This window comes from Python bivittatus, unplaced genomic scaffold (assembly GCF_059951505.1).
Source record: "Python bivittatus isolate LINGU-HERP-01145 unplaced genomic scaffold, Pbiv_v1 ctg000480_np1212, whole genome shotgun sequence".
NCBI classification, from domain to species: domain Eukaryota; kingdom Metazoa; phylum Chordata; class Lepidosauria; order Squamata; family Pythonidae; genus Python; species Python bivittatus.
In genome coordinates, this window is record NW_028277075.1 from 54,634,032 (window position 1) to 54,659,059 (window position 25,028).

General features: G+C 37.6%; 1 protein-coding gene across 2 annotated transcripts in view; it reads left to right on the forward strand.

Moving 5' to 3' along the window:
* The first annotated feature begins 4,513 nt into the window (after positions 1 to 4,513).
* The window catches only part of SBF2 (SET binding factor 2), a 270,236-nt gene continuing 249,721 nt past the window's right edge, over positions 4,514 to 25,028 (forward strand). For both annotated transcript variants that reach the window (XM_088145943.1, XM_088145944.1), the window contains exon 1: positions 4,514 to 4,769. In XM_088145943.1, the coding sequence (XP_088002069.1) occupies positions 4,715 to 4,769 (55 nt within the window). In that variant the 5' untranslated portion in view covers positions 4,514 to 4,714. The remainder of the gene's footprint in view (positions 4,770 to 25,028) is intronic.

Here is a 25,028-nt window from a genome sequence, read left to right on the forward strand (position 1 = left end):
GGCTGAAACAGGTCCAGATAATCCATTTTTCCAAGATCCTCTGTAGCTGTTATCCAACCACCTTTTCCACAACCTTCCCCAAGAAGGGAAAATTGGAAACTGGCCGATCATTCTCCAACAGGGAAGGGTCCAACAATGACCTCTTGAGGAGGGGGTGTACCACTGCCTACTTCAAGGCTGGTGGGACCACCCCCTCTCTCAAAGAGGCTGAAACCACCCCATGAGCCCATTCTCTGGTCACCTCCTGGGCTGCTTTAATAACCCAGGAAGGGTCAAGATCTAACAAACAGGTGGCTGGACTACAGAGAACAGGACCTCGTCCACTTCCTTGGACATAACAGAATCAAACTCAGTCCAGATAACATCACAAGACTGTTCCCTGGGCAACTCATTAGGACTTGCCCAGTTAGAGTCCAACTCTGAATGTATTCCAATATAACTATTTGAGGATCCTGAACAATTTTCTGTTTAAGATAAATGACTTTTTTCTTACTAAGTGAGCCATGTACAAAAGGCTATGAAGGGCAACCCATCTGCCTCTTCCCGCAAATCTCTTGGCATTGTTTTTCCACATTAAACAGCAAGCTTTTAACATGACTAAAATGGTAGATCTGCAATTAACACTACTTCAGTAGTTGTTGGGGAAGAGAACATTAGTCCTCTTATGAAAATAAAATATTCAAGCTGGCTGCCCAGGGATGTGTGATCTTTCTTGACAATTTCAAAATATGGTTATGAGGGCAATTAGAAATGTAAAATGTTACAGTAAGTTGTAGAATTAGGGACCTACATGAAATTTAAACAGATTTCTGTAGAATCAGTAGAAATGCAAAAAAACTAAAGTGGCATGTTTTCTGGCTTACTGATATTTTAAAGCAATGTGCTAATTATAGACAACACATGAGAAGCATACTGCTATAAGAAGGCTAGGCACCTTGCTTTTATAACCTGCAATCTTACAATAACTGAATCCCAAAGACCTGGTATTTAAAGAACTGTCTAGCTTTCAAACACATGCCATTGTCATAATTGTATTCCACAACTCATGTACTTTATTTAATTAAATTTATTGTAAATTCTATTCTGAACTTGGTTTCACACTTCAGTAGGATCATACTAGTTTAAGATGACACCTTAAATTACTTTCAGATGGCATCTCTATCTTAGAATCACAGAATTGTAACATTAGAAGGGACTACAGGAATCATCTCTTCCAACCCTCTGCAGCATGCCAGAAAATCAGTCAAACCACCCTCAAGAGGTGGTGGTCTAACCTCTTTTTAAAACTTCCAGAGATAAAGAACTCACATCTTTGTAGGTAGACTGTGTTGTTGTTGCATATATTTTATTATATGTATTTATATGTTGCATATATTATATATTTTATTGTCAGGAAGTTTTCCCTTATATTTAAAGTAACTTATGGTAGGCTGGTGTGGGTCTTCCGGGCTGTGTGGCCGTGGTCTTGAAGTCTTGTTTCCTAACGTTTCGCCAGCACCTGTGACTGGCATCTTCAGAGTGCAGGAGCACAGACAAGAGCAGTTCTCTCTGTGCCCAGGGTAAGCTGGCGAAACGTTAGGAAACAAGACTTCAAGACCACGGCCACACAGCCCGGAAGACCCACACCAGCCATCGTATGCCGGCCGTGAAAGCCTTCGACAATACATTAACTTATGGTAGCTTAGGGTATCACCTAGTTTTTTACACAGTGAAAACCAAGCACAGTTGAGCTCTTTGTAGACCATACTGAATTCATGCTATTCCCCTTCTAGTCAGTTCTCCAACTGAAGCTACTGCTATGCAGGTACTCAGCAGTTAATCACATCATTCTGACACCATTCTTATGACTCCTTTATAGGCATCCCAAACACAATTCCTGCCCCAACCAAGAAGCAGTTTGCATGGGTCAGTTTAAGGTATCTTGTAGGAGTGGCCAAGTGCTGTATATTGTTGTCTGATTTCTACAGTTTCACCTTTAGGGCTAGCAGTGGGAGAGTGTAATGGTATGTGGGAATGACCTTGGACTCAGAGATGCTACCTACGGAATGGTCAAATAAGAGACAGCATAGCCCACAGCTGCATAGTGGGAGGGGCAAGGGGCTCAAGAGACCCTCCCTAATTTCTCGGGGTGTAAAGAAGATGGGGAGAGAATTGTACTTTCAGACTTGCAGGAGTCTGTTAATGTAGCCTTACAATTAGCTCATCTGGTTGTGTTTCCTGTCTGGCCTACCTGGTAAGGCTGACAGAGGGAGAGCTTAAATCACATCTTCCTGGGCAGAGGTACAGAATTTTTTTCCTTTGATGATCCAACAGGGGTTTTTATCAGACTCCAAAAGTTTGCAGCATTATCAGAATTACATTGCTTTCTTTGAACAACCTGTCACTTCTTTATCTTCCCCACCCCCTCCCCTCCCCTCCCCTACGAAAGTGGGATATGAAATTATTCTCAGTGCTGCAAAAATCAAGATGATGGAGGTAAAGACACACAGAAAAATCTAACTATTTGCTGCCATTTTGTGGTCATTTGGATTTATGCGCCCTTGATATGCTAGACTGACACGCAAGTATAAACATTTTTTATTTTTTCCCTTTTTATTGTGTTATAAATTTTGATACATTATATTATTTCAGCACAGTGATGTTCATATATTTAAAGATTAATGACACTCTATTATTTAAATAACTTAGAGTATTGAAAATAGAGAAGAGAAAAAGAGATTCTATCAATATTAATTACAATTTAGGACATCAATATTAACAGCATCAGAAATATTTGGCTTTTTCATTCAAAATTCAGTCAAAGTATTTGTTATATAATAAAGGTTTTGGTCATAAGCTAATTACTTATTAAAATCTCCATTGTATTGTTACTATACACACACACACACACACATTAATGAAAGGAAAAAAACAGATGACCGGAGCAAATTTAACAAGAATTAAAATACCAAGAAGTAGAAAAACAGAAAAAAGGAAAAGGAAAAGGAAAGGAGAGAGAAAAAGAACTTAGGTTTCTGACTTGCCCCTTTTTACACATCTGCTAATTTGCCACACTGTATTTGTAGGCATTTAGGCCCCCTTAGAAGCCAAACTTGTATTTGCATGCTGCATGATGTATTGTATGTATGGGAACCATACAAGTGCAAGCATTGATTGGATAATTTCATTTAGATGGGCAGAGTTTCCCACACTAGATTCTACAAGAGTGATATTCACAAGTGTGAAAATGTAATACCAGTGGAAAAATGTGTTCTACATCAGTCACTTCATACATTATTTTTGGATGGTGCCAGAGTTAGTAAAATAAGGCAGATCTGAAGGCTTCATGCAGTAGCCATAAACGAGATTAAGGTCTCTATCCCATTGTCCTCCAGAAATGTGCAGGGTTAACATGGAAATTCTCCAGTTAACAACATTAACAAACATTGTGTCAGTCACATGGAAGTAGATGCCCTCCCACCTATAATCAGATAATCAATATGCTATATAGCCCATGTTATTATTTGTGAATATATCTTAAACCACTATTTATCAGCTCTAGGTACAGCTAGATGTTGCCACTTTAGGCATAAAACATTAAGCATTAATCTGACATCAGTAATAATATTACTGCACCAGTATTTAGGAATAAATGACTGCTAAATTAGAAAAAATAACTGCTGCAATTTAGGATAAGCACACTGTAGCAATTTTGCAATGCGGTATAGGCCAAAATCACACGTATCTTTCAATTTTTTTTATCACTTGCAGTATTCTCTCCACTTCAGTCCCTATTTCTAAACAAATTATTCTTTTTCATTTTCAAAGCACTGATTTGTACAGATCCATTTCTGAAAAAGTGAAAAACAAAACAAAACCCCAACCATCCAGATACGTCTTCCTATGATCGCTGGGTGAGACCAGGACCAGATATACGAGATTTTTCGAACCACCTTCGAGCATAGCAATTTATCCATTAAAAAAAAAAAAAGAATCCAGAGAGATTTTTCAAGCCGCACTTCATACGTGCACAATCCCAGAAAACTGGAGCCCGCCCAAACGACAGGAAGGGAATTTAGCGTCCATATCCCCAACTTTCTTTTTACTCGGGAGCAAGTCTTTACGGAAATTAGTCGAACTGATTTCCTCCGGACTGTACCTAGAAACGCGACGGCGTCAGCAAGCGGCTTGCGTTTCCAACGCTCTCCTTGTCTACCAAAAGCACGGCTTCTATTCAACTTCTGAAACAGGAAGGAAGGAAGCATCTGATTGAAGAGGTTGGCTGCGCTTTATTTCTCAGAGCGCCTTCCGTTTTCGGATTGCAGGCGCGGTGCAATGCAAGGCCATACAAAGCAATTACGTAACGCACATCCAGTTGCAAACGGGAATATAACGGGGCGAAGGGCAAAGAATCTACCTCTCGAGGCTGAGCGGAGGCGCCTCCAGTCCCGGACGCAGCGCGCGGCGCTTGCGAACCCCAGAACTCTTCCCCCGCACCCCCCCGGCTCGAGCGAGGCCACTCGAGAGCGGCTCTCTGGAAGGGAGGGGGATGAGGACCGCGCAGGCGCACCAGGAGTCTGACTGTCCAACATGGCTGAGCTGCTGCCGCCGCTGCCTCTTTTTGCAGGACAGGAGGAGTTGAAGGGAGGATGCTGAGCTACTCCGGAGCAACAGCAGCAGCGGGAGTAGTAGCTGGGGCGAGGCTAGCGGGGACCGAGCCGGACTCTCCTCGGCTATGGCCCGCCTGGCAGATTATTTCATTGTGGTGGGCTACGACCATGAGAAGACAGGTAGGTGTGGCTATGTGTAATACGCCGTTGTCTCTGCCTTGAATGGGGGGGGGGGGCGGCTTCCTTTTCGACGGAGCCGGGTGTGGGGGGCCAGCTGTCCAGGCTGGGGAGGGGAGGCGGCGACGAGGATCCCCTTGGGGGCAGAGGGGACCGCGGAGGAGTGGGTGGAGGAATGTCAGGGGCGAGCGCTGGGCTTCCTCTCTCGGGGTTGAGTGGTTTGGCAGGGGAGAGGAGTGCGTGTGTGTGCGTGCCAGTCATCTTCCTTACAAGACTTGCTGGGCAACTGACACGCAGGGACAGCAGCAGCAGCGGGGCTGGCTCCCCCTCCTGAGAATTGGGCGTGGAGATGCAGGGGGGCATTTTTTCCCCCCGTGAAAGGCCACTCCGTCGCTTTCCTACGAGGATGGGGACAGTTTGGCTTCCCAGCATGGCTAGGGAGGATTTTATTGACAACCTGGCAAGGAAGGTGAAAACACGAGCAGCAGCTTCTTCCTCAGCTATTTCATGACACGTTGGGCTGGGTCTGTGTATTAGGTGATGCCAGGTGGAGAGGCCGATCTTCCTTCTTCCCCAGCATTGGGAGAAAAGTAAACATTAGGACGAACGTGCCCTGCTCGTCTGTGTTATCTTGAGCGTTAGCATCCAGTAGTAATTTCGCTTTGTTTGCCCACGTGAGAGTTGGATAAATTTAGTTGGCTCCAAGAAATAGAGGAAACTTGCGTAACTTGTTGAGACATGACCGAGGCAGGTATAACCAATGGTAAGGATCAGTCAGTTGTAATTTGCAGGGAGAGTTTGCATCTGGAAAGTAAGTGAGCTTTTCTCCAGGCTCTTGGAATATTTTAGTCAAATTTAATTTAGGATAGCTCTTAATAAGGACACAGTAAGAAGAGTGCTTATATTTATAGATCTGCTCCAAAAAGGGGCACTGATATTAAAGGGAAAAATAAGTAGTTTAGTAGAAAGAAGTTTAGGTTTCATATCATCTGAAGAGATTTTTATATCGTTTTTGTAGATATAGTAAAAGTCTGTTCTTCTAATATTTTTATTACAAGTTTTCTTTTTGCTATGTAAGAAGTAACTTTGCTCTGGTGAATTGTCTACAAATGTTTCTACATAAGAGTGCAGGATCTAGCAGGATAACACACTTATAGTAATAGTTTCTTATAGAAATATGTGATAAACAGCTAAGCTTACTTCAGAGAAGATGGTCCTTTTGGGAAAGTATGATGTGGAATGCTGAGTTAGTGTTATTTCTCTGTCTTAAAACAGTAATGAAAGTTTTAAAAAGACTCATGTTCAAAGAATTGCGACAGGAGTTAGAAAACAAGTATTTAGGAAAATTGCAAGGTAGCAGCAACAATCCTATACAGCAGTGTTTCTTAAAGTGTGGTCCTAGCATCCCTGGGGGTCCCCCAAGCCCCTCTCAGGAATCCTTGAAATCAAAATTATTTGCCAACCTATGTTGAAAAACAATACAATATTAAAATCCCATCAAACAATTGTGAGAAGTGGTAGCGGCAGTGAATGCGTCAATTTTAATTTTCAGTACAGTGAATATTGATAAATATAACCCATACAAACAAAATCTCTTTTAGGGTCCTCCATAATTTTTACAAGTGGGAAGGGGTCCTGAGAGAAAAACATTTAAGGAACATTGCTATACAGCAATGTTAGTTAACCCAAAGTAATCCTACTTTCATTCATTTATTAGTTGCTGCCCTTCAGCTGTTGTATTCATAATATGGTGTTACAGTACAGCAGTTAAAGATATAGCCTGCATCACAACATATGCACAGTGTGTGGTGGGATAGTGTATATTTATTTTATAGTAATAATTTGTTTATTTACAGATTACTTTAAATGTAAGTATTGTGCAGAATTAAAAATGTATAAGAGAAGTCCTGCTGGTAGGCTTGTACTTTAGCATGGGAAGAAGAAAGTAAAGCGCAGAAGAAAACGATAGCATGTTTTTATTAATAAAGCAAATTAGATTCTTATGTTTAAACTGCTAATTAGGAAACTAATTAGTTATAGTATGTGGGAATGGCAAACCGCTACAGTATTCAGACGTACTATTTAAAAAAAGATTTCAGTATGCACATTTATACTTAAAATTATACTATATTAACTAATACATTAACACAAATATGACATTTCTTTTCAGGGAACATTTTATGTCTGTTTAATTGCCTGTAGTTTTTAGGCAGGGTAGGCCTAAAAATTCTATTTTTCTTTCCACTGCTTTCTTCCATTTCTTTAAGTTAGTCTTTTTAGGTTCAATGTATCTTTATAATTATATTGAACTTGGTCAACCTTGTATTAAAATATGCACATTATGATTGAGTTGTCTGTTTTGTATCTTTCTATTAAAGAGCACATTAATTATACTTAATCAACTTTAGGTCTGAAAATATTTAAGAAATTCTTCAGTTTCATGAAACAGGGTTTGAGCAAAAGAAAGTTTTAAAATTTTATGTTCCTGAAAATACAGGATCAGTGTGGCAGATTCGTTTGTTCTATAAAGAACTTCTCCCAATATAGATTTTGAACTCTTTATATTGGCACTTATTTATAAAATAACCTATCAGATACATGGTAGATTTGACGCAAATGTATCTTACTTTTAATTTTTATTAAAATTAAAAGGTTATTACTTTAAATTTTTACAAATACGCAGTTAAATTCCCCTTTGGATGCTTATGTATTGTTAGAGTCAGTAATTAAAACTATTTGAGAGAGAACCTTCTGTAAAAGAATAAATGTGCAGTGTCTATTCTAAATTCCTTTATCCCACATGCAGTCCCATGATGCATAGAGAATTGACCTTTCTTAATCAGATTTTTTTTCCTAGTGAGATTCCAGCTTTATGAAGTTTATTATGTCCATGCTTTCATATTATACCATTGGGAATTTGCTCTACATTCCATGCAACTTATGCACAAACAGTAGTGTAGTATCTCATATTTAGTCTTAGACTGGTTTAGCTGTTGATACCATCCGTCGTACACAGTTCCTAGCTGATACATCAAGACCCAAAGCTCTTCAGTGTTATTTAAATATAGATCTTAAGTTAGTCCAAATACACTAAGTTTCTAATTTAAGTCAAGTAATGCTACCCATTCTACATTAAATAAGAGTTCCGACTAGAGAGATCAAAAGTCATTTTAATTTAGTATTCTGTTTCCCACAAAGACTTATTAGATCCCTGTATGGGGCCTGCAAACAGGACAAGATTACTGTGGTTCCCATGATATGCTGAGTATGAAAGTTAGGCTTAGTCTCTTGTCCAAACTTAACTGTAATCTGGAGCAGTAGTGTTAAAAATGGGAAGTGGGGATATTTTAAAATCTCTCTGAGAAGCCCATTCTTCCTAAAGTTCCCCCCCAAAAGCTACTTACAATAGACTTTTCACCCCACTCAGGCTAAACCTTCTAATACCCTCTAGTTTGTTCAGCTTGGGAGTTCTTAGCCTTTCCATCGAAGACTTTTCTCTTCTGTTCATCTCTTGGAAAACAGAATGGGTTTTCCCACTCAAAGCCCAGAATTATAGAACTTAACAAATCTTATGCCAGATCTGGCAATATAATTGTGTAATTTTGCATGTGGCTAAGATTTTAATGAGAAAACCAATTCCAAACCAATTAATCCAAGTCTGTAGATGCAGAAAGAAGTCTCTTGACAAAAGGGAAAATACAGGACAAGGGAAGGTGTTGATCCAATATACACAATTCTAAGCAAAATCTATACAGTCAGCCTAGATAAACTAGTTACTTATTACCTGCTTGAATAATATCTTGGGTTTCAAGACAGCTTTCTTGCAGAGAGAATAATTGAAGAAAGAATTTTGAGTGTCTTGATTGGATGTTTGTAGGCAGGCATGTCTTGTTCTGTAATTTTCTTCTGGTTTCCTTTTTATTTTTTTCCTTGTACACTTATCCTTAGTTTTATAGAAAGTGGGGGATAAGTGAAAGCCAGACTCTTTGGGAAGCAGCAGTCAAGGACAGTGCATCGTCTATGATGTCTTGGTTTTAGCCAGGGAATCAGAAATTAGCTAGAGGTTAAATCCATCCTCCTGATGACCCTTGATGGAAATATAAAGGCGCAGTCTGTTTTTTACCAGTTCTCCCTTTGAATAAATGCAATTTTATGGAAGAAGCTCTTCTAGGAAATGAAACTGGCAAGAGGTCAATTTATCAGATGTTTTAGGGGCACTGTTATATCAAAACTAGAGGTTTGTCACACATACCTTGTAGTAACATTACTTATCAGTGTGCCACCAGAATCAGTTTGTGGGACTAAACCACAAATAAGACATATTCCTTGCCTATAGAAATACAGTAATTGGAAGGAGTAGCTGCAAAGTTTAGCCATTCCTGCTCTGTAGGCTTTGTTACTCTGATTTGACTGCATTCTACTGGCATGCGGGGAAGGGTTCTTTAAAGTAGAAATGGCCCTGGGGGGCGGATTAGTTTTCCCTGGTACACTGTGACTCTGACCTCAGAGCACCATGGTCTTTAAAAAAGATCTGTAAAAAAAAGGGGGGGGGAGAGGGAGGGAAAGGTCATTTGGTCAATTAACCTGAGGATGGTTGTGATACTGGTCTGGAAGAAGGACTAAGCAAGCAGTGGTTCACTTCAGCTGTCTCACAGAGCAGCTTTCTTGTGGACAAAAGCTATGTTTTACATTTCTTTGCCCTTAAGGTATTGTGGTACAGCTGGGGACATCATATTATCATGGGAATGAAAACAGGAAAAATCAGTCTGAGTTTTTGAGGTAAGGGATGAAATTGGTACTTTAGACCTTAAGGGACATTTTGCCCCTGCTCATATGTTATGGGGCTCTGGGATCCATAAAAGGGGTACTTGGGGTTGCATTTGATCAGTGTGTAGCCCACCTGTGGTCTAAATTATGGGGTACTATATCATGAATGGATCCAATTGCACAGCAACTCAAGTTTAAAAGCACACTGTGTGTTTCTCTTAATGGAGATGATATATACTCTTTGACTAATACCTTTATCCTTTAGGGAACTGCCTGATCCATTTAAAGATTTGTGTCATCATCCCATCTTGAAAAATGAATTTAATTGTCTACTGTGGAAAAATGTAGTAATCTTTGCCTGTCCTGAATTTCCTACTGTACAGCTTCATTGGAATGCTTCTGCTTTTTAGTAATATGAAGAGAAAAGCTTCACTGTATCTACATTCTCCATACTTTTTATACTTCCTTTCTGTCCTTGGGTTTTTGCACAAGTGAAGGCCCCCCAAATTATGACTTTTCGTTGTAGGGGAGTCGTTGCGATTTATTGATAATTTTAGTTGTTTACTTCTATATGTTTTCTACTTTTCACTTTCTCTTACAAGGTATGGTGGTGGTCATAACTATACATAGTAAATAAAATAGTTGAAAAAAGTTCAGAAATGTTGAGAATAATGACAAATGCATACAATGTGCTTGAGATTTGCTTTTTGTCTGAAAAATTCTCTTTAGTTTAGCAGCTTTTTAAACTACAAGGGATTTTAATTTTCAGGTATCTCTCTTTTCTAAAATATTCTGTTGTTCTATTTTCCATTGAACCAGTTGCCTGATGCTAATAAAACTGCTCCTCATTGCCATGTACTTTAATATTCCAAGTAGACCACTGGTCCTTGTAGCTCAGTTTTGTCTACATTGATTGGGAGTAGCTCTTCAGTGCCAAAGTTGATATGTCATATTAAGCCATAGTTTGTTGGCTTTGTTTTGTTGAATAGGACACACAATATGTTTAGCCATGAACCATGTTTTACAAACCACAGAGAATGAGGTCATGCTATATACAAACCAAAATCAAATTGTTCTGAATTAATGCGATGTTTATATCCGATAAGTGTTTTAGTGTCAGGCCTAGCCCAAGGAACTCCTGGAGACCATGCAGGTCCAATCAGCAAGGTTTATTAGCTAGCGCTTATTTACAGAATCTTCTCAGACTGACCAGTAGTTCCCAGGGACAAGTCTCTACTATCTTCTGGAATGTTTAGGGATGCGCCAGCTTTCTCCGCTTATCTCCAGAGCGTTGCTCTGGAGACAAGAGCACCATTTTCACCCCCCTTCCTCCATTCCAGTCCATCACATCTAGTTAGAAATCTTTTCCAGGGTTTTCAGGGATTGAAACTGGGTCTATTTACATTCTAAGCATGGGTTTTATCTAGCTGTTTTGCTCAGGTTTTGACATAGACAGATTTTTCCTGTTACATGATTATGTCCTCCAACACTTAGCTATGTCCTTTCATTGTGAATTGACTGTTTAGAAAGCATGCAGGAGTTTGAAATTCATTGAACTTGGAAAAATAGATTTCCATAAGTTTTTAGAATCTAAACTGTGGGATTGTGTTAGGTAGTAGCAACTGGACAAACTTGTGTAGGTTCAAAAGCTGAGCAGGGTTGGGCCTGATTAACACTTGGATGGCAGACTACAACCATGGAATTCCAGTGGTGTAAACAGACTGGGAAGATAAAATATATCCTAGACCTAAACGAAGACAGTGGCAAACCTATTTCTTTATTTCTGTTAAGAAAATTGCATGGCTTGGCCTTTGTAGTTGCCAAGAGTTGAGACCAATCTAAGGACAATCTGTATCTTGTTAAAACTATGCAAGGATATTTTCTTACCTACTTTCCCTTTTAACTTGCATGTAACTGCCAAGCAATATAATACAACTTTCATGTAGTCACATTTACATCAACATATAAGTTATCTTGATTTTACTGACAACTTTTAGGCACTGAATTTTCCCCGTCTCTTGGGCTGCAGACCCTCTGTTGGCAGTGTCATTTGCAACCCTGTAGAGATGTGATACTAAATGCTCTCACAGGGGTTGCTCTTACAAATTTGCTGGGAGAACACATTTCACAGAACTCACTAGTGCTCTGCAACACTGATTTGGCATCAAGTGAAGAGATTTTCTTTTTAGACATTTCAGTTCATTTGTTAATAGGTTAAAAAATTGGTTTTCTTTTGCCACTGTCCTGAAGCAGCCTGTCAAGAAGAATGTTTTATATATTACCTGACAAATATATATAAATACACGTGACCACATACATGAACTGTGTGTGCGCCTGAATACTCGAAATATATTTTCTTCTTTTTATGAAGGAAGGGGGAAGGTCTTTTGTTACCCATGGAGAACTAGAAGCTCTAAGAACAGTGTACTCAGTAATTGGCCAGTTTGAAAAAAGTGAGTTCTGATTGGCCGGCATTGTCTGTGGTAGCCTGGACTCTGCAGTGGTTGGCTGAAGATGCTCTCTGTGAGGTAAGATTCATAAGCATATAAATAGCACCATGCTGAAAGTGCATGAAATCTGCAGATGATGGCAATAATGTGCAGAAGTCAAGGTTGGTTTTGAAGCACATTGGGAATAATTTAACATGTGGAAAGGATGGTGATGTGGCAGACCTTATTATCATCTTAGGGAATGAATATTGCTATGAAAGTTTTATAAATGTGATTTATTATTTTTAATATATAATTTTGTTAAGAACTGTAATTATAATAGTAACATCTAATACGAACTAGACTCAAAGAAAGAAAAGAAAGGAAGAATAGAGAGAAGGAGTAAAAAATGCAAGGAAAAAGAAAAAGGAAAAAGAGAAAAGTAAGAATGTAATAAAGAAAGAGAAAATAAATATATAAACAAGTGACTTCCAACCTTCATCACAAGTACAAATAAATTTAGTAACTTTTCACCCTCTTTAAAGTTACAAACATTTATCCCTTCATTTCATAACCCATCTCTTATCCATAAACAAATTCATAAAACATCATCATCTCAGTCCTGGTGTCACCAGAAAGTCCTTAAAGGCTAGCCAGAAGTAACAACATATCTTGTTTTAACCTTGATCAAATAAACCAACTTTATATTTCCTTTTACTTCTAATAGTCTTAATCTTTAGTTCACTCAAATATTGTTGTAGGATTTGATTTCGCTTCATTTCTTCTTTGTCCTATTGCAGAGTTCTTCAAGGCTTTAACAAGCCTCTCTTGTAAATCCAATAGGAAAAAATTATCCAGGTGACTCTCTTGGTTTGTCATTTGTATTTCCCTTTTAAATTTTAAAACTTCAGCCAATTTCTTTTCTAGATCCAGCGAAATGTCCTTTTCTAAATCATTCTCTTGGTCTGTCAGGTGTAAAATCACTTTCAGTGCCATCTCTATCTTGTCAGATAAAATTTGTTCTACATCTGACATTTCTTCATTGACATCTTTTGGACATAGTCTGTCCCTAGAAGCAGACATCATTACTGACATTGTTGATATTGTGGCTACTATTTTCTGATTCCATTCTTCAAAAGTCTCCTTCAGTATTTTTATTGTTATAATGTTTTGCATCATTTCATAGGCTTTTATATCTTTCTTCTACCTGAAATCTTTAGTCCTCTAATATCCGATTTTTGAAATAATGAAATTTATCTATGTTGTGTCTTGTAAAAACCAAAACAGGATCTATTTCCCATGAGAAGCTGTTTATAATTAATTCAAAAATCTTATTGTAAAAGCTTCAACATTCCAATTTTATCTGGACCCTTAGCCCATTTATAACTTTCTAAGATCAAAATATTATTTAGCTTTTTGCTGTTTATTTCAGATTCTTTAAATTCTTAAGCTTATGATTAAAATTTTCTTTCATCCAGTATTGAAGCAGACTCACCTGACATTTTCAAACTTGTCTTTCTGAAGGTCTGTAATAGCTTAAAAGTAGTTAATCAACTATTTCTGAAAGTGATTAGAAAGTGAGATTTGTGAATTTAGTGTGCTTTAAAAGCCTCTGCCGCAGCTGCAAGGAGGATGGCTAATCCCTTCATCTCCCAGCACTCAAGTCTGCAGAAACCACTGTCCTGCGGTCTCCTTGTGAAGAGCAGCTGTCCGGAGCACATGTGGGCAATCTCCTGTCCTCTCCTTATCTGGAGAGGTTCCAAGAAACCAGTCTACTCACTGGTTCCTTGGTCTTTGCCATGATCATCAGGTCTGCTTTTGCAGCGCCATCTTCAATTCACCATACCTCCCCCAGAAATGTTATAAACGTGGTTTAATATATTAAATAATTTAGATAAGATGTGGGCACAGTGAGTACAACAAAATCTAATTGAAGTGTAACACTTTTTTTGCCATATCTTTTAAAATGCATAAATAATTCCCATATAATGTTTTTTGCTAGAATATTTATAGAACTTGAGGGAAATACACAGATGTTTACAGAAGATAAACAGAAACATGAGAAACATTCTACTCTTTCCCTTTTGATTTCCATTTGTTGTTGTGAACATGCTTTAGTTGATCCTGCACCAATGGGGTGGAGCATGTGACCTCTGAGGTTCCTTGCAACTCTGATTCTATGAAGTTTTGATCATTCTTGTCAGGTCCAGCAGTTCAGAAATATAATTGCAGCAACTTTCTCAGGGACATATATGACAAAGCTGAAAATTAAGTTTTATTGCAGGCAGGTATAATGGCCAAGAAAAACTTTGATCGGTTCTGACAGTGATGAACTGTCATTATAGAAACAGATTCATATCCAGCTGCCATATTTCCCATGTTTGTACTCCATCCAATCCAATTCTCACTTTATATTTCTTGCTCCTTCCCCTGAGGCTACAGAATATCTGCGTTCTTCACATTCCTTCAGTGGAAATAGACAATGCATTGGTCTCAGGCTGAGAAACTTCCTCTTTTCCCAATCCTCTAATGGTACTCATGTTTAGGTTTTTTGTGTGAGCCTCATTAAATATTTTGGGCGTCCACATGTACAGTTGTTTAAAATTAAACTTGGGTCAAATCCTTTCACAATATTATTCAGATATTAATTGTGGAAAAATAGGTGATTTAAGGAAAAAAGCTATTAGAAATAGTTACCAGGGGTTTACCTGCTTGTTTGTAAGGAAACCAATAGAGAGTCTACTTCACTGTGTCAAACTCACACGTCCTTTGATGTGGCATAATACATGTCTTATTGTAGCAAGCTTTTCCTGTTGGTTTTATTGTTGGTTGCCAATATTTAGGTAGATCAATGACAGTTGATTGACAGTTGTTCTTTGTCTACAATAAATGTTCTTAAGTTAGGTACTATTATTTCAGATTTGAAGAAGAGGAATAAATGAATACTGTACAGTGATAGTATCGTACAGTTTCCAGTTAACTCTGTACTTTCTAATTTTAGAACATAGTACTAGGATACATACCCCAAAGGTGTACTTTTAGTGGTAAATGCTTTTGGATTAGTTAAAGGGCTAAAAGAAGCGATGTAAGCCAAATCATCACACAGCATTTTTCAGTAAGTACACTGTGTAAGTATAGCAGCATTAAGCTATAAATGGAAAACTGTTTAAAAAAGTTATGATATGACTAAGGTTGCATTTGAAAGGTTTTAAAATTTGCCTTGACATTACATAGCATCAGCAGGCAGTCACATTGTGTCCATATTTCTTGATATTCCTGGAAAAAAAACATTGATTTCCTATTGAAATGCAAGACTTTTATAGTATGTCAAAATCAATTAACCATAAATAACCTTTGTAATGCTTTCTTGAAATTATTTCCATGGCCATAGAGGCAAGCAAAATGTGTTCCTCCTAACAGGAAATATTTGACACAGACAGTTTGGCCTTAAAATTAATGCCCAGAAGGAACACACATTTTTGTCAGCATATAGTCCGGAAACTCATTTAACTTCCCAATTTGTGAAGACAGTGGGATTGTTCAATATAAGGAAAGTACTGAACTTTATGTTGAGCCAAAATGTTGATGAAGAGGACAGTTGTTCAGTATAATGAAACAATGTTGTTGCAGTTGTGCTTAGAGGCTGCAGCTTTGCTTAGTGATAGGGACCAATAACCACCTTGTATTTGAATGTCATAAGCTGGTTGAGTAAATCCATGAATTTTGATCAGAATCTGGTTAGGAAGACTTCAGAATCTTATCAATTACTGAAATCAAATTTCCATCAGAAAACATGGCAATCTGAGGTTGAGTAAACATTCGGTCCCTGCTTTAAAGTGTATGTGTGCACGTGCGCGTGTGTCTATGGGTGTAACATAGTGGAAAAGTCTTTTCCACATAATCTGGAGGTGTTTTATATCTCCTCTTTTGATGATATTTCTCAGTTTCAGAGATGTAAAAAATGATTGTAATTTCTTAGTTACCTATGGATAGTACTGTATACAGATGTAGATCTAAGGACATATTCTTGATACAGTAGCTGAACACAACTGCCTTATACTGTGTATTTATTGAAATTTATTTTTCACCCATTCAAACTGCATCAGTTATCTAAAACCCTGCATGCTCTTATTTTAAAACTAGAATACTGCAACACTTATGATTGCTGCAACTTCAAGGAAAATTGAAACTGGAAACAATTACAAAGTAAATGTACTTTTATTAGGATGACATGTAAGTGTGACATCTGTTTCATAATAGAGTGCCTTCTATATCATGTGATATGGCTTCTACATCATATGAGAATTGCCTCTATTAATACATGTATATGAGAAATGCTTTTGTTTAAACTGTACTATTGAATTGCCTCTCATCTTTTGTTCTTCCTAAATCTTGGAGGAAAAAAAAGATGGGTATCAGAGAAGATAGAAAATTGAAAGGTATGCTTTGGTAAAATCTGAGACTTCCAGAGTGATAGAGTCTCAAATTTAATTGTATAAGAATATCTCAGATTCTTTTTATATTCTTGAAAGTTAGGCAGATATGTGTAGTAGGTCTACACATGGTTTACAGTTCTTAGAAAACATTGTTAATTTCCTGCATAGACCTTCTTTGTAAGGGAAAGTGTTTTCTTGACACTTCTAATGTTTTTCTCTTTTCTACACAGGATTTGAAGTGTTTTTTGGGGGGGTGTTGGTAGAATCCTGAAGATTAGAATCAGAATACATTATGCAAAATAAGCAAAGGGTTTCATGACAAAATATTATATGAAACAATTACATTATTGAGCAATAGCTGGGAGAGCAAAAGAGTTTTTTTTATGCCAGGAGGAGGATTACATTTTTCAGTTTCATTCAATGAAGAATAGTGAGCATTTTTAAAAGACATGTATTTTCTGCATTTTAGATGGTATAATATATAGTTTGTATTGCTGACAATTAATTATATTTTTATAAATATAATCTTACATAGGCATTTTGAATATTTTTAAGTATACCCTGAATATAAGAGTATATCTAGAATATACAATATTTAAGGAATAGTTATGGTTTAAACTGGAAACTATAGTTTACATTATGTGCTTTATGAGCTTATAAAGCATTAGTATGTATTTTTATGCGTGTTCTTCTCTCTTTAATCTGTAGTCTTCCTTGATATAGGATTATTTAAAAAATGGTGTTGTGGAATAAAGAATACAATTTGGAAATAATATAGAAGCTTTGTTGTATGTCTGTATTGAGTTGACCATGTGTCAGCTCAAAGGACATTTAACTTTTCATCATCAGAACTAAGTTAGTTCAAATTAATAACATTATGAGAGGCTCCCTCCAAATAAACTTGTCTGCTGTTTTAAAACTTGGGTTATCCCATACTGTAAGCTCTTCATGAGTGTTAAAGATCAAAATATTATATATGGCTCAATATATTCCATATGTATCTTGTGGTGTAGTGAAACTAATCCTTGAATGCACACAGGTCTCAATACTTCCAGAATTTCAAAGGGGTCAGGTAACAGCTTTCAAGTTCAGCTCCAAAGAGAGCTGAATTCTGAAGTTCCTTATTCCAACTGGCATCTGAAACTGAGATAAACATTGTTATAACCCTGAAAGTATAGAAAATTATATCTGCTTTTTACAACAGATGATTTACATAGTGAAAATCTTGAAGGATGTTGCAGCTAGGAGAAATTAATGTTATTTACATTCACTTAAAGTAGTATGGAATAAAAACAGAAGCCTTTAAAGATATACGTTTTTACTGTGAACTGCCCAGAGTCACTTCCTAGTGAGATGGGTGGTGACCAAATTTGAAATAAAAATAAATAAAATATGTAATTTTATTTATTTCAATTTCAGAGTTAAATTCATCTAATCTTAGGAATTAAGGAAGTTAGACCCTATGTCTAGGTCTTCTTTCATTTGTATCAAAATAAAGCTACTTGAGAGAATTTCATTTAGTACAGTAATACCTCGGTTCACGAATGCTTCTGTTCACAAACAATTTGGTTCGCGAACAGCAGCGTTCGCAAAATTTTGCTTCCGTTCACAAACTCCACGTCGGGTGACGAACACAACCCGCGGCCCTCTTCCCTGTTCTGACACGCGGTCATGGCTTCCTCTAGGCAAGATCGCGGTCACAGACAGACACTTGCTGTGAAGCTTTTTGGTGTTGCCTCAAGCAAGGTTAGTGTTCTCTCTCTTCATACTATACTGTACTGTACTTTGTTTCATATTTTTGTGGTTAAAAAAAAATACATATGGTTCAGAACGGATTAACCTTATTTACATTGAACCTTATAGGAAAAATTGATTCAGTTGGCGACCAATTCGGTTGGCGACCATGTTCGTAGGGGTCAGAACGGTTTAACCTTATTTACATTGAACCTTATGGGGAAATTTGATTTGGTTCACGACCAATTCGGCTCTCGACCAGAATTGTGGAATGAATTAAGTTCGTGAACCGAGGTACCACTATATAGATTCCTAAGAAACATTAAATTCTAAATCTGGTATACCCCTTACAGCATATGAATCATGATCTGGTTCTGGGGGATTTTACCATCAGTCCATTGTCATGGACAGATCATGTCCTTGTTGGCAGGGAAGAGGGACCTATTAAGATCGTCTATGCCAGTCATCTGATAAATCCAGGTTTCATGACAGCTCTTGGGGGAGTTCCCCAGTGATCTGGAGGGTGCTTCTGTTAAATGCCTTGTGAACCACTGGAATATAGAGGCAGCTAGGGCGTTTGGCAGGATCAACCCAAGCAGCTTTTCCCCACTTGCCAGTCCGTACAGCACCATGGTTTACTGAGGAGCTCTGTGAAATGAAGTGAGTGAAGAAATACCTAGAGTGACACTAGTGGAAAACAAGAATTGAATGCAATCAGACATAAGTAAGAGTCCAGGTTCAAGCCTACTGTGTGGCGATAAGGGTGGTGAAGTATAATTGCTTCTCCATCCTTATTGTGCTATAGAGTGCCAACCAGCTACATTGTTTAAGTGCCCTAGAGCCTTTTGGGAAGGATGGGCCAGAAGATCCATTCAGTGTAAGTTGTGATTGTTTGACGAAACATTTTGTGGATTAAATTGCTCATATCTGCTCCAAGTTAGAAGCCTGATGGGCAGAATTTATTGAGCTGACAGAAATTACTTTTTGTAGCTTTATCCGGATCCTGAGGAAGTAGACAAGAGTCCTCTGCAATTTTAGTAGTGCCACTTGTGAGCTAGACTGCTCATCCGGCTAATTAAAGTAGAGAGGGAGGGGACTGAGATTTGAATCCAGGCTGCAATCAATGCCGCCGGGAGGGAGGGAGGGAGGGAGAGAGATTTGTGCTGGGATTGTGCTCATAGAGCAAGCTCATAATCTGAGGGTCCCACTGGACTTCTGGCTCTTGCTAAAAGAGCAAGTGGAGACTGACCATCAAGTCCAATATCCTGCTCAGTGCAGTAATTCAAATGAAAACATTTGAGACAGACACAGTCACCAAGGGAAGCACACCACTTCTCTGGAAATTGGTTCTAATCATTCAACCAGAATCTACCTACCTGTAATTTAAATCCTGTTTTGCATCCTGCCCTCTGAGTTGATAAGAGAACAAGTCTTGGTGTCTTATGTAGTATTTTTTCAGGTATGTAAAAAGTGCTGTCATATTCTCCCTCTGTTTTCTCTAATCAAGGATAAACATTCCCAGGATGTTTGTTTTCTCTTTCTCTTCACTGGAGAGTGTTTTGTTTCTAGTCCCAATTATCCTTGTGTCTGTCCCTGAACCTGTTCCAGTTTGTCTTAAAGTGGGATTCCCAGAAAGGACACAGTACTTAAGGTGGGGTAGGTCAATGCAGAATAAAATGCAAGTACTGTATTACTTCCTATTATTTGGAAACTATATATCTGACATTGCTTAAATTTGCATTTGCCTTTTTTTTAAACTTTTGCAGCCATATTATATGTAGAGAATAAGGAAGATGATCTTGATGAATGCAAGAACCTAGGCAAAGGGGGCTGAAACATTAAGCCCTGGGAAACAAGCTAGTATTCCAAAGTGGCTCAGGCAGATGCCTTCCTGATTCACTGGGGTATAAAAAGGGACGTGGGGTGGGGATAGGTACAGTATAATCAAGCTTGCAAAATTCTGTTGTTATAGCAAATCTTAATAAAGGTAGTCTTCCTGTGGTGTTGATTTCTTGGTCTGATCTATCTAGTAGGGCTGACACTTAAATACAGTAACATTCTCTGCAATAGCTTAGTGAACAAAGCAGTTACTATTTTAGAATCTAAATTATTGATGTGGGTCTATAGCTTAAGAATTAAGTTATGGCATTAAGAATTTTTTAAAATCAATGTTATATAAGCTTCATAAAAAAGATAAAGGCAATTTATGGATCTCTAGTAATATTGGGGCCAACAAATCTAAAAATATAGATTTATACCATTCAAGAGAAAAGCTGTTTGGGCCAGGGGCTTTCTCATTTTCATCAGCTGAATTGTATCTAATGTCTCTTGAAGCTTCAAAGGTGTTTTCAAAATGCCTATACAATTGTGTGATAAGAGTTGAATATAAAACTCACTCAAAATGTTACCCATTTGCTGTTGATCTACCATATTATCAAATTTGTATAATTGCTCATACAAATTTGATAATAATTTTGATAATATTAGAAAAAAAATAGGTTCATTATCTTTGAGTCTCAACCCCTCATTTGTTAAAATTTCAGAGATTATATTTTTGTTTTGCTTGTTTTAAATGATGTGCTAATAATTTACCAGCTTTTTCACCACATGCCCAATATTTTCACTTTAATCTCTTCCCAAAAAAATCATCTTGATTAGCATGAAAGTTAGCCATCTGCAACTTCGCTTACATTAATGTCTTATAAGTTTGCACTGTGGGATTTCTTGTATCTGTCACTAACCATTATTTAGCCAGATTTCACTTTGCAATCTCTGAGGCCAAAATAGTTCTTTTATATGTCCTGAGAGTGGCTATTATCAGGTTTCTGCAAACTGATGAAAATAAGTAACAGTTTTGGAACTCCTTTGCACTTTGCACATGTTTATGAAAATAGGAAAGCTGTGTTTATGACCGTTTATCTAGTCAGAAGTCAAGAATGAGTTGAAGGCACCAAAAAAAAGAAAGTTTAAGACATACTTAAATAGTTTAAAGACATCCAAATTCTGAATTTAATTGAAAAGAAAAGCCTGATTCTTAGGATTTGCTTCTTAGTGAAGTAAAATTGCAGCAATTACCCTGAATTCCAGATTATTATTGTCTCCTTTATGATTGTAACTAATTATGTAGCAGTCCAGTTCTGAATGAAGTCTGCCTTAAATTCTTAAATTTCATTCACATGTCAGTGCTTGGTTCAACAATAACAACAAGCCCTTGGGTTACTGAGTATTATGCTGTGTCTTTTCCAAAAGTGACATTATTGGCTGAACATGGAAAATTGTTCATAAACATTGTATAATCATGATGGACAAAATATTTTTTCAAGAAGGCATATATTTATCTAACTGCTAGTGTTATCTTTCTCTTTGTGAGAACATCCTTTCTCTTTGAGAGGAGAAAGGAAGAAAGATGTTGGCTGTGTTAAAAACAGTATTCAAGGTAGTTATTGTTCAGGTGCATTTCTACAGCTGTAGAGTTGAAAGAAATAATAATGCATTGTATAATAAAAATATTGCTGAAGCCTATTATCTTGATGATGCAGGAAGCACCAGGTTGGATATTCCAAATAGGCAGTGGTCTGTAGGATTTTAATGGTATTTATGCACCTGTTCAGTTTTGGGAAGATAGGAAGCTTTCTTTTTCATATATTTTCTGTAAATCCTCTAATTGTTTGAGTAATATATTCCAAAAATATTTAGAATAGTCTACTATTAAAAATAACTGGTCCTCTTGATAAGATTATTTAATTTTAAAAAAAAAAATGTACATCCAATGCTACTTGGTATAGGCATTGAATGGAAGGCTTTGTATTTTTCATAGGGGAATGAGAAGGGGGTCCATTTATAGATCAAATACTTTTTACTTAAATAGCTGTAATTTCTTAAAAAACATTACCATGTATGAGGGAGAGGGCTGTTTGTTTGTAGTTTTTAAGTACCAATTGCCCTGTTTTCATCATGAGCAATCATGTAAAAAGCATATCAGATGCTTATAAGTTTAAAAATATTTATATTTTTATAAATATTTCTTTTTATATTAAAAGAAGCAACTGTTCTTGGTATAAGGCTTTACATTCTGCACTTGGGAGTGTGATCATGACACTGTTCTGCTGCCATGCAGTGAAACCTGAGGACCTATTGCAATGAATCTTAAAATTCAAACTTTATGCAAGCTGAAGAAACAAAATTGTACCACAGAGCATCAATACAGTATGTTGAAAATATTTTGCAAAACATACACTACATTTCAATTTAAGTGTGTCTAAATTTAATCTGTATTTATGTGGGTTAGTTTTCAGATCAAGCCAAATAATCTCAACAGTGCAAATATGGGTGATTTATGTAATACATGTTTGAGCCAGATTTAATTATATTTGTTTTATGTTTTCTGTGTGTAAGTAGTTTATGCTGTCTTCCTAACCGAACTTGACCTAAACGATTAATGAAAAGTGCTTTGCTAAGTGAACATTGTATAAGATTCCATTTTTTAAAATGAATCTTATTGCTTTTTTCTATGACATATGACTGAACATTATTTCCCAAGTTGGTTCATATATTTAATTATATTTTAAAAACTATAAGAACTGGATTACATATTTATCCCACATGAGGGTGTCCCTGAATTAAGATATTTCACCTAGGAAAAATAAATTGTATCTGTGTATGTATGTATATATATTGTATGTATATACATACGTAGTACACACACCTGCCAGAATCTAAACTCTAAAAGGCAACATATAAATTGAATTAATTACTATTAATAAAAATCAATGTCTCTATAGTAAGTTACCCCGTTATAAAATTAACTGATTCCCTTTCTCTATATACCAACTGTTGTGTGTATCTCACACAAAACTTTTATACACAGAAACTCTCATCTTTAAGTACATGCACACACATAGACATACATACTCCCCTCTTTTGGGCAGAAGCAATAAAAAGAAAACGAAAAACCACTGGCAATGAGGTGAGGGGAAAGGGTAACTCACTGGAATGATAAAGAGGTGAACACATTGAAGGACCAGTTGAGGAAAATAGGTGAGAGGAGGGTGAAGGAAAGAAAAAAGAGAGGAGTTCCTCTGTATTTACAGTGCATTCCGAAAGTATTCAGACCCCCTTCACTTTTTTCAATTTTGTTATGTTGCAGCCTGATACTACAATCGTTCAAATTCATTTTTTTCCTCATTAATCTACACTCAGTACCCCATAATGACAAAGTGAAAACAGAATTTTAGAAATGTTTGCAAATGTACGAAAAAGGAAAAACTGAAATATCACATTGGCATAAGTATTCAGACCCTTTGCAACAACACTTGAAATTTAGCTCAGGTGCCTCCCATTTCTCTTGATCGTTGCTGAGCTGTTTCTACACCTTGATTGGAGTCCACCTGTGGTAAATTAAATTGATTGGACATGATTTGGAAAGGCACACACCTCTCTATAGAAGGCCTCACAGCTGACAATGCATACTATGTCGGAGCAAAAGCCATGACGTCAAAGGAACTGCCTGCAGAGCTCAGAGACAGGATTATTGCAAGGCATAGATCTGGGAAGGCTACAAAGAAATTTCTGCTGCACTGAAGGTTCCCAAGAGCACAGTGGCCTCCATAATTCTCAAATGGAAGACGTTTGGTACAACCAGGACTCTTCCAAGAGCTGGTCGTCCGGCCAAACTGAGCAATCGATGGAGAAGAGCCTTGGTAAGAGAGGTGACCAAGAACCCAATGGTCACTCTGACTGAGCTCCAGAGATCCTGCGTGGACAAAGTTCCAGAAGGACAACCATCACTGCAGTCCTCCAGTGATCTGGGCTTTATGGCAGAGTGGCTAGACGGAAGCCTCTCCTCAGTGCAAAACACATGAAAGCCCACCTGGAGTTTGCACCTGAAGGACTCAGACTGTGAGGAAGAAGATTCTCTGGTCTGATGAAACCAAGATTGAACTGTTTGGCCTCAATTCTAAATGTTATGTCTGGAGGAAACCAGGTACTGCTCATCACCTGTCCAATACCATCCCAACAGTGAAGCATGGTGGTGGCAGCATCGTGCTGTGGGGGTGTTTTTCAGCAGCAGGGACTGGGAGACTGGTCAGGGTTGAGGGAAAGCTGAATGGAGCAAAGAACAGAGATATCCTCAATGAAAACCTCTTCCACAGCGCTCAGGACCTCAGACTGGGCCGAAGGTTCACCTTTCAACATGACAACAATCCTAAGCACACAGCCAAGACAACACAGGAATGGCTTAGGGACAACTCTGTGAATGTCCTAGAGTGGCCCACCCAGAGCCCTGACTTGAACCCTGTTGAACATCTCTGGAGAGACCTGAAAATGGCTGTCCACCGACGGTCCCCATCCAATATGATTGAGCTTGAGAGGAATTGTAAAGAAGAATGGCAGAAAATCCCCCAATCCAGGTATGCAAAGCTTGTCACGTCATACTGAAAAAGACTCGAGGCTGTAATTGCTGCCAAAGATGCTTCAACAAAGTACTGAGTAAAGGGTTTGAATACTTAAGTACATGTGATATTTCAGTTTTTTCTTTTTAATAAATTTACAGACATTTTTAAAATTCTGTTTTCACTTTGTCATTATGGGATACTGAGTGTAGGTTAATGAGAAAAAAAATGAATTTGAACGATTGTAGTATCAGACTGCCACATAACAAAACTGAAAAAAGTGAAGGGGGTCTGAATACTTTCGGAATGCACTGTAGATATTATAAGAAGGTTTGTGGTTATATCACATCACTTTGATGTAGTTAGGGAAAAATGGGCGCAAATAGAATTTTTAAAAGGTATATCAGTTATACATTCATGTGTATATTATTTGTTTGGCTTGCTGTTTATTTCAGCCCATGTGTTCTGATGGCTATTTCTGTCCCTTTGTGATTAGTAACAATC